Source organism: Amyelois transitella, chromosome 11 (genome assembly GCF_032362555.1).
Source record: "Amyelois transitella isolate CPQ chromosome 11, ilAmyTran1.1, whole genome shotgun sequence".
In the NCBI taxonomy this organism is placed as follows: Eukaryota; Metazoa; Arthropoda; class Insecta; order Lepidoptera; family Pyralidae; genus Amyelois; species Amyelois transitella.
The window spans coordinates 3,837,862-3,851,161 of record NC_083514.1 but is presented as its reverse complement, the minus strand read 5'-3'; the positions used below and the strand labels follow the sequence as shown (position 1 = coordinate 3,851,161).

General features: G+C 32.5%; 1 protein-coding gene across 1 annotated transcript; it reads left to right on the top strand.

Annotated features, from left to right (window-relative positions):
* Positions 1–12,649, top strand: LOC106135122 (peptide methionine sulfoxide reductase). Its single transcript, XM_013335323.2, has 5 exons — positions 1–215; positions 5,349–5,509; positions 8,709–8,829; positions 10,935–11,071; positions 11,442–12,649. Exons 1-5 carry the CDS (start codon positions 168–170, stop codon positions 11,674–11,676), a joined length of 702 nt encoding a protein of 233 aa, XP_013190777.2. The 5' UTR covers positions 1–167; the 3' UTR covers positions 11,677–12,649.
* Positions 12,650–13,300: the final 651 nt, after the last annotated feature.

Below are 13,300 nucleotides of genomic sequence, written 5' to 3'. Positions count from 1 at the left end.
GTGACTTTATGAGCGAGCCAATGTCGCTGAGAAGCCAAAAACCACACCAGTGTTTGCCGCACCGTCGACTGTCGTAGACGCGTCGTGGTCACTCTTAAAATTACGCGGTAGTCTTACCACTTTTTTTTCATAAACATTCAAAAAAGGAACATCGTTCCTGGCTGTGTATGCTGAAATTCATCAAAACCTTCTGCACCATGAAACCTCCAGTGAACGTGAGTTGTTTTTTTTTTTGCTTTGTTAAAACTTTCATGAAAGTTGCATTTAAGTACGTGTTTTCCCGGCTGATGCAACGATGCAGTTGCATCGCTCAAGGGTGTACTCATTCCATAGCTATGGTATAATGGCACCATTATTTTTTTATTTTTAGTTAGGTAAGTATTTAATTATTTCAACATTCCCGTATTTATATCGAGCATTAATAACAGTGTAATTAATATTTTTTAATTGTGAACCAGTGAAATTTTCTGAACCAGCATGAATAAAATTTTATTTTATTACTGTAATTTATATATTTTTATTATCTATACTTATAATAAATCTGTAGAGAGGTCAATTCTGTACATGGAATATATTTTCAAAATAACTATCAGGGGGTGATTAGTGATCGATACTGATGCCAAAAATGCAATCAGTAAAATTTTTGTCTGTCTGTCTGTCTGTCTGTCTGTCTGTCTGTCTGTCTGTCTGTATGTTCTTTATAGAAACAAAAACTACTTGACGGATTTTAACGAAACTTAGTACAGTTATTCTTCATACTCCTGAGCAGGTTATAGTATACTTTTCATTACGCTACAATCACTAGGAGCAGAGTATTAAAAGGAAATGTTGGGAAAACGGGAGAAGTTACTTGATTGTTTAAGCTTCCATCGCGTGTGCAACCCTAATGGTTAAAGATACAGCGAAACCATGTATAACGGAAATATTCTACATAAAATAATTAAAAAAATATCCCAAGACAGCATAAGTCTATCTTTTATGGTTGACTCACAATAACACGTGTAATTCCTCATAGCTTAGCAGTTCGGAGATTTCTGATTATATTTCTTTACTCTGATGTTTATAATACCAATAACAGTCACACTCATTCGTAATTCTTAAAAATTTATATAAGTACCTATTCAATAAAAAAAGAATCATCGAAATCGGTATAGAAACACCAAAATACATGAAATAAAATACCCTAACAAGCCATCGCGCGTAAATACTGAATCATGCTATAAGGATTATTTTTGCGTAACGGTTGCCGCGCTCGACGCGGCTAGCGGCGGCAGGGTATAAAAGGGGCAGGAGGCGAGCGCAAGCTTCATGATCAAGGCAGCCAGGGGGAGACTTTACGAAGTTCTCTCCTCCAGCCTCCCCCTGAGGACGAAGCTCGGGATCTACCGAACGTACGTCAGATCCCGCCTCACGTACGCGGCCCCGGCGTGGTACGCATTCTGCTCTGAGACCAACAGGAGAAGACTCAGAGCCCAAGAGAACCAAAATCTCAGAGCAGTCTTCGGAGTCCCGCGCTACGTGAGGAACTCGACGATCCTCAGGGACCTGAAGTGGGAGAACCTAGATATTCGAGAGGGCGGACGCGTTATCACACAGCCACCTGCGCGGCATCGCGCCGCTCCACACCCGCCTTCCGGGCCGTCGGGTGAAACTCTCCTCTCGCTGCCTTGCGGCAGACGTCGTCGACCAGTGAGGACGCCGCCGCCGATGGGAACTCCTAGTGTATGAAGACATGAAGACCCAGGCCATCACGGCCGCCCCATCGACCTGCCTACAGTCGTAGGCAGCGATGATACCATTGAAGAGGGCCAAAAGCCCTGACCAATCTACTCCGACTCCCTAAGGGAGTATGGGAAGACCCGACGACGGCATTGCACAGGCGTTTCAACTTTATTTTCATTTCTTTTTCTTTTGTAAGTTGTAGGTACATATTTCTGGTTATAATTCTATTAGAATAATTTTTTTTTAGTTTAAATAGGCACTTAGATTTATCTATACTAATATTATAAAACTGAAGAGTTTGTTTGTTTGAATGTGCTAATCTCAAGAACTACTGGTTCGATTTGAAAGATTATTTTTGTGTTGAATAGACCATTTATCGAGGAAGGCTTAATGCTATATAACGTCTAGCTGCAACTATAAGGAGTGAAGAAATAATGGAAAATGTGATAAAAATCGGGGAAGGAGCATCCTTGAGGGCTTCAATGATGCCCAAAATAACTATTCCACGCGGACGAAGTCGCAGGCACAGCTAGTATTATAATAAAATAGTGTTTCTTAATATTTTTTTAACAATATGCTATCTCTTTGTTGCTTTTGTCATTTGCCCGTGACTACCTAGTGGTTTATATTAATATATTTTTTTTCTTTAATTAAAAGTTAAAATATTATATAAGATTAATTATGTATATACACAATAATAAGTATAATATAATTCAATTATAAAAAAAATATATATAGTAAATTGATAAGTGAAATACTATTTATTGATTTACTATCACATGTAAATGTAACAGAATCTAACTATGTATGATATATTCCTGTACAGTACAAAGCATAAATAAAGTTTGTGTAATATTCCATAATAAATTATTTTCTTAATACATTTTCATTAAATGCATATTCTGTTAATTATAACATTAATTTATTCATATTATTATATCTTCTTCCTATAGTTAATGTTTAACAAAAAGATGAAATATTAAATATTTATTTACCTATTTAATAAACAATCTATACTAATATTATAAATCTGTAGAGTTTGTTTGAACGCGCTAATCTCGGGAGCTACTGGTTCGAATTGAAAAATTATTTTTGCGTTGAATAGACCATTTATCGAGGAAGGCTTAAGGCTTTACGCTGCAACTATTAGGAGCGAAGAAATAATGGAAAATGTGCAAAAAAAAGGGGTAAATAATTCATCCTTGAGGGCTTCAATAATGCCCAAAATAACTATTCCACGCGGACGAAGTCGCGGGTACAGCTAGTAATTCAATAAAATATATATGTAGTGCATAAATCAGATTGATTCACAAGAGGTCCAACCCGCATCATTTGTTATTGTTGACGGCGTATGATTATGTTCTTTCATATAGCAACCCTTGTTGGTCGTACGTGATCACTGACCACTCAATAGGGATGTGGACAATTGCATCTGATTGGAATAGAATGAAGTATTCAATTGGTCGTTTGTGCAAATCTTTAGCAAATGTAAATGTTAGTTTTCAGACTTAACCTTTTATTTCGAATAAAATATATTTTTAATTTGATATATAAATTTAAAATCGAATTAAATTTTTTACAAGGGATAAAATGACATTTTGTAAAAAAAAAAAAATATAAACTATTTTAGTAAAATGATTTATAGCACAAAGTTATCGCTGCTACGACTATTTTATAAGAAAATTATTTATCTAGCGCATAAAATCACAATACGGTCAACATTAAAAGTTATTAGTAGATAAGCAAACCATAACATAAACAAAAATAATTAAAACATTCTATATAAAAAAATAATAATATTAAATTGTGTCCTTTTACCCATCATTTGGATGTGTGTGATAAAGTAATTAGATTTTATCAATAACAAAAAGTTTAGGTTAAAGGTTAATCCATAGTCGTCTGTTTTTAAACCTTCTTTAAAATTTCAATATATATCAATAAATAGATAAATTATACATATCTACAAATAAATAAATAAAACGTGCAGCAATAAAACGGAACTTGTGGCACGAAGTCGTGATTTTCTTTTATTTATATTATCCACTTTTCATATGATTACCTAGATGTAACTTTGAATGTTGTATCAATATCGATAACTAAACCCATATTTTATGTACAAATAATTTATAGACCATTCAAACCATGCAATATGGTTTATACTGGCTTTCTCTTGCGGAAACCTGCTAGTTATCTGGGGACAACTTATCATGCCATGCCTCCGCTGGATCAAATTCAATGTAATCTAAATCCTGGCTTGACTTCAGCAGGTTCGCATGTCGAGGAAATCTCTATGTCCAAGACTAGTCGAAGTAGAAATATATAGGTAACATGAGATATATCAGCATTTTATGATAAATTACACAGATTGAGCAACTTGCACTTATTATTCACAATAAGACAAATCATTCGTTGGCCTTCCTCTATTTTATGTGATTCTTTCTTCATAAAATGTTTTTTTTTTATTTTACAGATCTTTATCTAAACAATTGTGATTAACAATTTAATAATTTACTTTCGTAACGTTACAATCATTTTATTAGTACTTAAACGTCTCAATGAATTGACAGATAACTAAATGCAATATTAATAACCAGACATAGTTATTATTGTACAAGTAGGTACTTTATTAAGTAAATGATATGATATCATCCTATCAGCAATTAGTGTCATCTCTTGGCCCGTGTTCTAAAACCACCCAGAGGGGATAATGGATTGATAATGGATTATTCTGAGAGGTCTCTGATAAAGAAACTGAGGCGTAATTCTCATTATCATCATTGACATGTGACGACCTCATGATATATTATTGTACCTATGTCAAACAATTTTAGAATTTGACCTCCAGTTTAGATAGTTTACAATATTAATTGCGCATGCATTTGATTATCAATGAACAAGAATGGTAACCAATACATTTGCTCAATTAATAAAAAACTAAAAAAAAATTTATCCATTTAATATTTTTTGGGTTGGTACATAAATATTTTATTTATTTATTTATTTTTCTAATTTTATTAAGAAAATGAAATAAATAGGTTGATCTTAAGTTTGTTGCTAGATTGGCATTACGCTGGGAAGAAATTACTTAAATGAATTGGATTATAATTTATTTCCATCTTATCTCCTAATTTTGTCAGATATCAGTAAGATAGACGCAAGCGGATACAATTTCTGCTTATCCTAGGATTATCTTTTCCACCATAGAGAATATAAACAATAAACTAATTTTATAACAGGGTTATTATCGTTTAATCTTTTTTCTTATCTATTTGAAATTTTACAATGTCATGAAATTTTAAACTTTATGGTCACCTTTAAGCCTAGTGGAATTTTGTTCTTGTTTAATTGAATAATTTTTCATAATACTGACCTAAAACACAAAAACTTATTTGTGTTTTTGGGTATTATAATCAAATTTTTCCAAAAGAACAATCAATACTTTAAAACTAATCCTTTTTATTTTGTTTGACTGGAAGAAATCCCGATTGGGATAAGTCCGCCATTGTACATATTCTTTTATATTCAATGACTGTTCTGATTTTGTTATATTTATTTTTATGTGCAATAAAGAGTTTTCAAACAAACAAACAAACTAATGCCGGTATTTTAACATTGATTCAATACAGGCCGCTCTTCTTCATGATGTGGACATCCCTACAAAGAAAGCCACTTTCGGCATGGGCTGCTTCTGGTCCAACGACTCGCTGTTCGGTGCCACCCCAGGGATTATCAGGACCAGGGTGGGATACGCTGGAGGCACCACAAAGAACCCACATTATAGAAGCCTGTAAGTATAAATAACTTATACCTATTTAAAGTAAAATACAAAATATGATTAAATATTTTGTTCCAATATAACTTGGAAAAACAAAAAAAAATATTTATAAGATTATTTAGACCTACCTACATAAGTTATTAAATCAACAAATATTATCATCAGTAGCAAAAAAAAACTAATTGTCATCAGTTTAATCCTTAAATCAGGTGATTATATCGTAAAATTGGTGACGCTCAAGGCCGCAACTTTCTTATCAGGCGGGGTGAACAGACTATATCTGACGGACTCTACCCTGATATTATTTAATAACAAAGATTACTTTAAAAAATATCATAAAAAAGTATCGCGTGATCGGCTCAGACGATCCTATTTTTAGATATATATTTTCCGCAGACAAAATCATATATCGACTTACAATTTGAATAAGAGTTAAATCAGTGCACTAATTTTTTTTAAATATTAGTTTGGGATGGGATTTTCTGATTTCGCCTTTAAATAGGACACTTAAAATACAATACAACCGTAAGTTTATTTCACACACACATGTGTTTTAAGTTTTAAGTACTTTTTATAGAAAAAGTATCTATATATATTATTCAGTTTAAAAATACTCTTAGGTTACCTAAACATATTGCACATATCTTAAAAATCCGCCTTTCCTGCGTCGTCTAGTTAAGTTTGATAATAATTCGTAGTCGCCATTCCGACTGATCGATAGCGGCGACCTAGAATAGAAGCCAAGGTTCAAGGAAAAGCTGCGATCGATATGCCTCCGGTTAATAGATACTCCTAGTGTTAGAGAAATACATAGAAGAAGATGTTTTTATTTGAATTATATTGAAATAAAAACATTACAACTATACCTAACACCACGCTATACCAATTGAACTTTGTATATGTACCAAACTCTCTGTCGTTGATTTAATTTTAGGGTTTTACTCTATTTATCATCGACTCTATAAAATTATGGCGTGTTTATTTATTGATGACAGGATAACTAAAATTTAAATAAAGCGTGCAAAATAGCTAAGCTCAGTTATAATATTATCTAATCAATTTGAGACTACCGAAGAAGGTTGTTAATAATTTGTAACTATTTAGAATTAAAGCCATGTAAATGCAAAGTCATTAAATGGATTCTCCTGCAAACTGGACCCATCGCTAGTAAACTGACTATTATTTCTCGTTTAAACTTATAATGACGTAAAATGCACGTATGAATCGGAAGGTAAAGAAATATAAAGATTACATAAGAAAGCTTCTCATTTTGTGTACCTATTTAAAGATTTACTAGGTTTCCTAATCACATCTTTTTGCGTAACTCAGAAAACGAAGTTCGCGCCAATCTTCTGCCAAAATATGTGCGCACACGCTTAACGAGGTCTCGTGACATATCGCGCGAGTATAAAGTATGTAATTATTTTTTTTAATAATTGTATGTCAAATATTTACTGAAATTGGATTCCATTGGATAAAAATTAAGAACTCATATTAATGTTTTACGAAAGCAATAAGTATAAGTACATATTTTATTTTTCTATTATAATAATATCAAATTGAATCAATTAAAAATAATTTTTATTATTTGTGCAATAACTTTCACAAGCCTGTGGGTGGTGTGATGATAAACATTGTTGCTATTTTGACTGCTTGTTTGTTTTAGTCATTATCGTTGTTTGTTTTAACGTAAGATAACACACAAAGCCGAACAAACTGCCAAACAACATATCGGTTTCGTCTAGACAACATAAAAATTCCAAGTTGATTTGGTTGGTAAAATAAAACAAGTCGCATTAGATCATCAATACAAATCAACAAATGACATTCCGCGAGTCGTTGAAGTTATTATTACCTAAGCAATCAACAAAAATATCGTGGGTTATCAATTTGTGATTATCGGACTGATTTTATATTCCAAGTAGGTACTCTTTTTTTTGTGACTGTAATTATTTTTTATTTTTAATAGTCTATGTCTTATTTTTTAAGTTATTTGCATAATTTTGTAGGACAGCGATGTGTCAACAAAACATCGTGATATTGATCTCCAAAAGAGTCTGCAAATAAGTTCTTGCAGATACCTCTGTAATCTTACTTAGGTACTATATGTATTATGCATAGCTAATGGAGTAGCCACACTAGCCACGCATCATAAAATTACGAATAATTATAAACACGTTTATTCGGTCAAGTTCTTGAATAATCGTAAATAACTACAGAATAGATAGGCGTTGCTACGCAAATAAATGCAGCTGATTGATAATTCGTAGGCGTTTATACGAGTATGAAACCGAGGCCGGGTACGCCAAGGCCAAGGCAGGACATGATAATATTGATATTCATACGTAATAATGCTCTGACGAAATGTTACGTCCGTTGTCATCTTTTTATTTAATTTTCGGCTTATTTTCTTTTTCTTAAAAGAGTATTCAATGATACTTGGCTTCTGTATATAAAAACACCTACTGCTTGCTTATTTGTTGAAATCATTGAGCCCAGCAGAATCTAAGTTAGCTTTAATTAAGTCAGTAGAAGCGATTTGTTGCCGAGGGCATAGTATAAGACTTAGATATTATTAATAAGTTTTAGAAGAATTTAGTGATATCTCGTCACATTACACACACCTAGTGACAGTGAATAAAACACATTTTTATTATATTAGCTCCATATGAAACTGAACAAAGGCAACAATCAAGCCTATATGGGGATAATACAATTGATTGAATCGTTACTTGAAACTGATTGGTTGCCAATTGAATATAAACCTAAACTCCAAAGTACAAATGATGACTTTCGAATATATTGTATATCAATGTAATGTGATAGGACCAATTGTACCAGTTCAAGGTACTGAAGCGCTTAAAAACACACGCGTACCTATTTGTAAATTTTTTGGTCAATGAAAGGATTGATTGATTGTCTTTCTGATTTATCTCATAATAGTTTAACTTTATTTAAAAAAATTAAAATTAAAATACAATACTCTAAGTAAGTATATGCTTTGAATACTAATCTAAGAAATAAAGAGCACTAGTTTTTACCCGCAGCTTCGTCCGTGTTAATTTAGCGCTGTCTACAAAAAACAACGAATTTAACACCATCTACAAAAACATCAACAAAATTTAGCACCAACTACAAACTTTTTACTTTTTTGTCGATTTAAGAAGTTCTTTATTGGTTTAAACTAATATTCACGATATATAAATTTCAGTGGAGACCACACAGAAGTGATCGAGGTGGACTTCGACCCCAAGACAGTGACATACGAGGAACTCCTCGACATGTTTTGGGGCAACCACGAATACGGACTCACGACCAAGCTGAAGAGACAGGTTAATAATATTATTAAATTATATTTTTTTTTAATTTTAAAAGATCTTTCTGTATTTCCTTCCTATTCCAAAAAGGTTAACTATTTTTAAAATTTTCTAAACCCCGCGCCAGTCAACATCATTGCAGAATAGAGAGAAAACAAGTAGTGATATAACTATAGCTACAGCATAACTTTTATACTTAATAACGATAAGATTGGAACACTTATTATGTGAAATCGCCAATTATCATAAAATACACAAAGTTTGCCATTTGTTGATGTCAAAAAAAATCAGAGGGGAAACTCTATAGCTTATATCACTATTGCATTTAGGTACCTACTTTTATTGAAACACGAAAAAAGGGGAATCGTTGCTGGAAATATTGATAAATAAAATTGGAAATTTATCACTCTTCATTTATCTTTAATATGAGAGAATTCTGCCATAAAAAGTAAATTGATTCATTTAATATACTATTAATATAATTTTCAATAAAGAACCTTTTTTTAGTTTATAGGCCAAAACCATAACAACATTCGCGTCTTTAATAATGACAAAAGTTCAAAAGAGTGACTTTGGAGAGAACGTAGGTAATAATCGAAAAAACAAAAGTAGTCAAATAAAACAAAGTGTGTTCCAATGTTTTCAATACATGATGACGTTAGCTTACATAAACATTGGGTAGCCAATGTATTTTATACGCTCATTATGGTTGCATTTTAATTCTCATAATGATAAACTCTTTTTTTAGTTTTATCCTGCCTCTAACGTTGGTATATAAAATATAAAAATTAAGTAATTTAGTTTTTAAGTTCTTTTTAAAAATGAAGAAAACATAATTGAGTTTAATAATAATATAGGTATTTTTATTTATTTATTTGAATAAATATTATTTTTTTCTTGCCTGATCTTTAATGTTTGCCATCAAGCCTCTTCCGTAGGAAATCCTTATTACTTTATTACCGCGTTTTTTTTCTTTTCATTACATTTGTACCTACGCAATATTTTGGTTTTTCAAGGCTATTTTTTGTATTATAATTTTGGTCGCTGAGTATGTAAACAGAGTTAGGATTGCAAATAATACCTACCCAATAAAATTTAAATCTCGGTTCATAAGGATAAGACAAAGATACCTAATCTTTTTTATAAGAAGAGAAGCCACTTCATAATTTATTTTCTGTTACCGCAACACCATAAAATGTATATAATATATACCACAGGTACAAACAATTTGTGATTGTACATAAGTACATTGAATCTTGTAAGATTTTCAGTTCTTCCACTTTTCAATTATTTTGTTGTTAAACTCGAAAACCTTTGTTGTTTCATGCATGAAATTACCACGTACGAGTAGGTGGTAGTTTGTGGTTTTGAAATCAACACAATAAAATATTTGTGGTTTGTTAATCTGTTAATAACGATCTAATATATTATTATGTTCTGTTTATAAAATTACACGATGTTTACCCAGGTACCTACTTTGGTCTAAAAATAAAAGTTTGCGTAATGTAACCAGAGGAAAGTCGCAGAAGATTCCTAATTTAGATATTGTTAAGGGCGCAATTACTTGCCTTATTATGTTTATCTGCTTTATAAAAATCCATCAAAGTCACATTATCAGTATTCAAGGCCAAAGGGAATATTTTGTTTGAGCTGTAAGCTTTTAGTAAAAACTATAGCAAGGGAAAAACACACTTGACGACCGACGTCTTCACCAAGTAATTGGCCATGTCTAAACCAGATTGTGTTACTAATTGCCTTTAAGAGTTTGTTGTTTTTAAACGCTATTGTTAGGAACTTTAAGTTGGTAATCATCTTGCAACTACCTTTACGGAGTGTCATTGGTGGTAACATGGTTGATTTTTCAACACGGTAAAAACGACAAATTTTCGACTCCGATCCGAAGTTAGATGTTGTAAATTATAGCGCAAGTATAGGATTAACAAAAATAAACTGTTCTAATGTAATCTGGGTGTGGGGGTAGCTAGTAGTACATAATTAGTATAGTTGATAAATCTTGAACTATAACTTCAGAAATATTTTTGATAATGTTATAACATTTAAAGGAATGCCCTTATTTTACGAATAAAAATTCAACTCTTTCTTCTTTTTACAATTTCCAGTACCAGTCCCTAATCCTGTTTCACGATGAGGAGCAGCGGCATGCCGCTGAGGCTTCCTACAGGGACATGCAGATCAGGTGCAACGGTCAGCTGAGGACTGAAATAGCTCCGGCAGGCACTTTCTATCCCGCTGAAGAGTGAGTTAAAAGTAAAATTTGTAAATTAAAAAACTTGTTGGCATGCTCGTATTTCACTGATGGGACCAGCCTGGAGTGACTATCTACTAACCTTGATAAACATACTTATCCTTATCTATTCCTTTTTTCTAACTCATTGTTATACAAATGATATAAAAAGAGAGGTGATACATTATACATACATACCCGAAACAGGAGAAAATGCAAAGATGAAAGAACCTTTCTGTTTGGATTGGTATCCACCTGTAGTGGTCTATACCGTAATTGTCTGATTTTCAAAGCCAATTTTTATAGTTCATACCAATGACATCATAAAGGCAACTCCACATTAAATATTAAATTAAATAATAACTGTAATTATATCCCACAGCTACCACCAGAAATACCGGTTGCAAGGCCACAAAGACCTCTGCCGGAGCCTCGGCCTCGACTCTTCACGACTGCAGACATCCCATTTGGCAGCGAGATTGAACGGCTACCTCGTAGGAGTGGGGGGTAAAACCCAGTTTGAAGATGAAGTGGCTCGTCTGGGGCTGAGTGAGAAGCAAGCAGAGTATGTTCGTAGGGAGTTAGAGCGTAACGAAGGAGGCGGCCTGGCTTGCTAGCGGGCTCATGATTCTCATAGGTTATTAGGGTGAATCAGTCTCAGAAAAGTAGAAAGGCTTTGTCGTCTTGTGTGGTCGCGTCTTCTAAAAATAAATCTCGCAAAAAAAAGTTTTTATTCCGATCCGATGTTATAAATTCTTAACATTAATTGATTTGACAGAAAATGAGGAAATAGGCTCAGGATATCGCTAGAACTGTGTAATTGAAGTGCTACTTTGAAAACATCCTATTACTCTGAGCGTAAAAAATCCAAGTGTTCTTTAGTGTATGAAAATTAATTTAAACAGTGTCAAAAACAATAAAAATTTTGTAAAGACTTCCCAAGAAAACGATTATTGATCTAATTTTAATAAAACGAGGAATACCCAATGAATATTTAATTACTACACCGATTGAAAAGACATAGCCTTCCTATTTTCTAAAGACTAGTTTCGTTTGAAGCAAGCAATGTGATTTATTTCGCAGGAGTTTCATTACATCTCGTACAAAGAGTAATGAGCATTTGTTATGTATTTTTTACTCGGAAAATGCGAATACCTCTGCTTTAAATTGGTTTAATTTTAAAAGCACAAAAGCAGATATAGCCCAAAAAACATATTTGAAAAAATATATTTTATTAAATCGATAAAATTGTGCATTGTGACCAAACGTCTATTATATTTTTATTTTGCTCCCTGTTTTTAGATGTTTGAATGGCCCAATTATCATAGTAAATAATAAACCATTTATTAGTAGTAGGTACACATGTGAAGTACTTTGAAGTACCTACATATTCCATTATTTTGTAATTGTATTACTTACATCTGTATTCCGTTATTAACTAGATTTTCTCTTACTTCGTTATTCAGTATTAAGGTTCATTAAATGATTATTATATATTTCATAAAGCATTTCACGATTGTATCTGTGTCTCATTAGAGTAAGTGCAATTTTATGGATTACAATCGAATACAAATGTATTTTGACCGTAAACTGGTATTTTATTAAGTACAAAATTCTCAGCTACAGCAGCTTTTGAATCGCCAAATCTATTTATTTGGAAAACTACCAGCGTGTCTATTTCTATTCCGTGCCGATTCCTAAAGCTTGAGGACTTTCAAGGGAACAGTGAAAAGGTTTCATTTAAGCAACTTATACCTCATCTTGCTCAACAACAGGCAAATAAACGTCAACCGCAGTCAATTTTCGAATAAAAATTTGCTTACCTACCTTCTTTTTAAAGCCTTTAAAGGAAATGTGAATGGGTACGAAGAAAATTTCTAGGTCAGGTTGTAGGTGCATTATCAGAAGAGCTTAAAATATTTATTGGTTTTGAGTTCTATTAATATGGATGGACTATTGATCTTAATTATACCTACTGATAGGTAATATAAAGGTACCTACAAAACTTGTAACTAACAAGTTAACGTTGTAGATCTATAGCCAATGGAAACAATAGTTCATTTCTTTAGGTACTGAAATAAAGGAAACCAATCTTAAAACGTCTTTTCGTTTAAAAATAAAATGCAGATATAAAACCAAATACTCATATTTAACAGCTGACAGCGCCATCTATGTAAATCAATGAAAAATTATTTTCCATAAATGAAGTTATCGATTAGTTTATATGCAACTTTTGTAAGA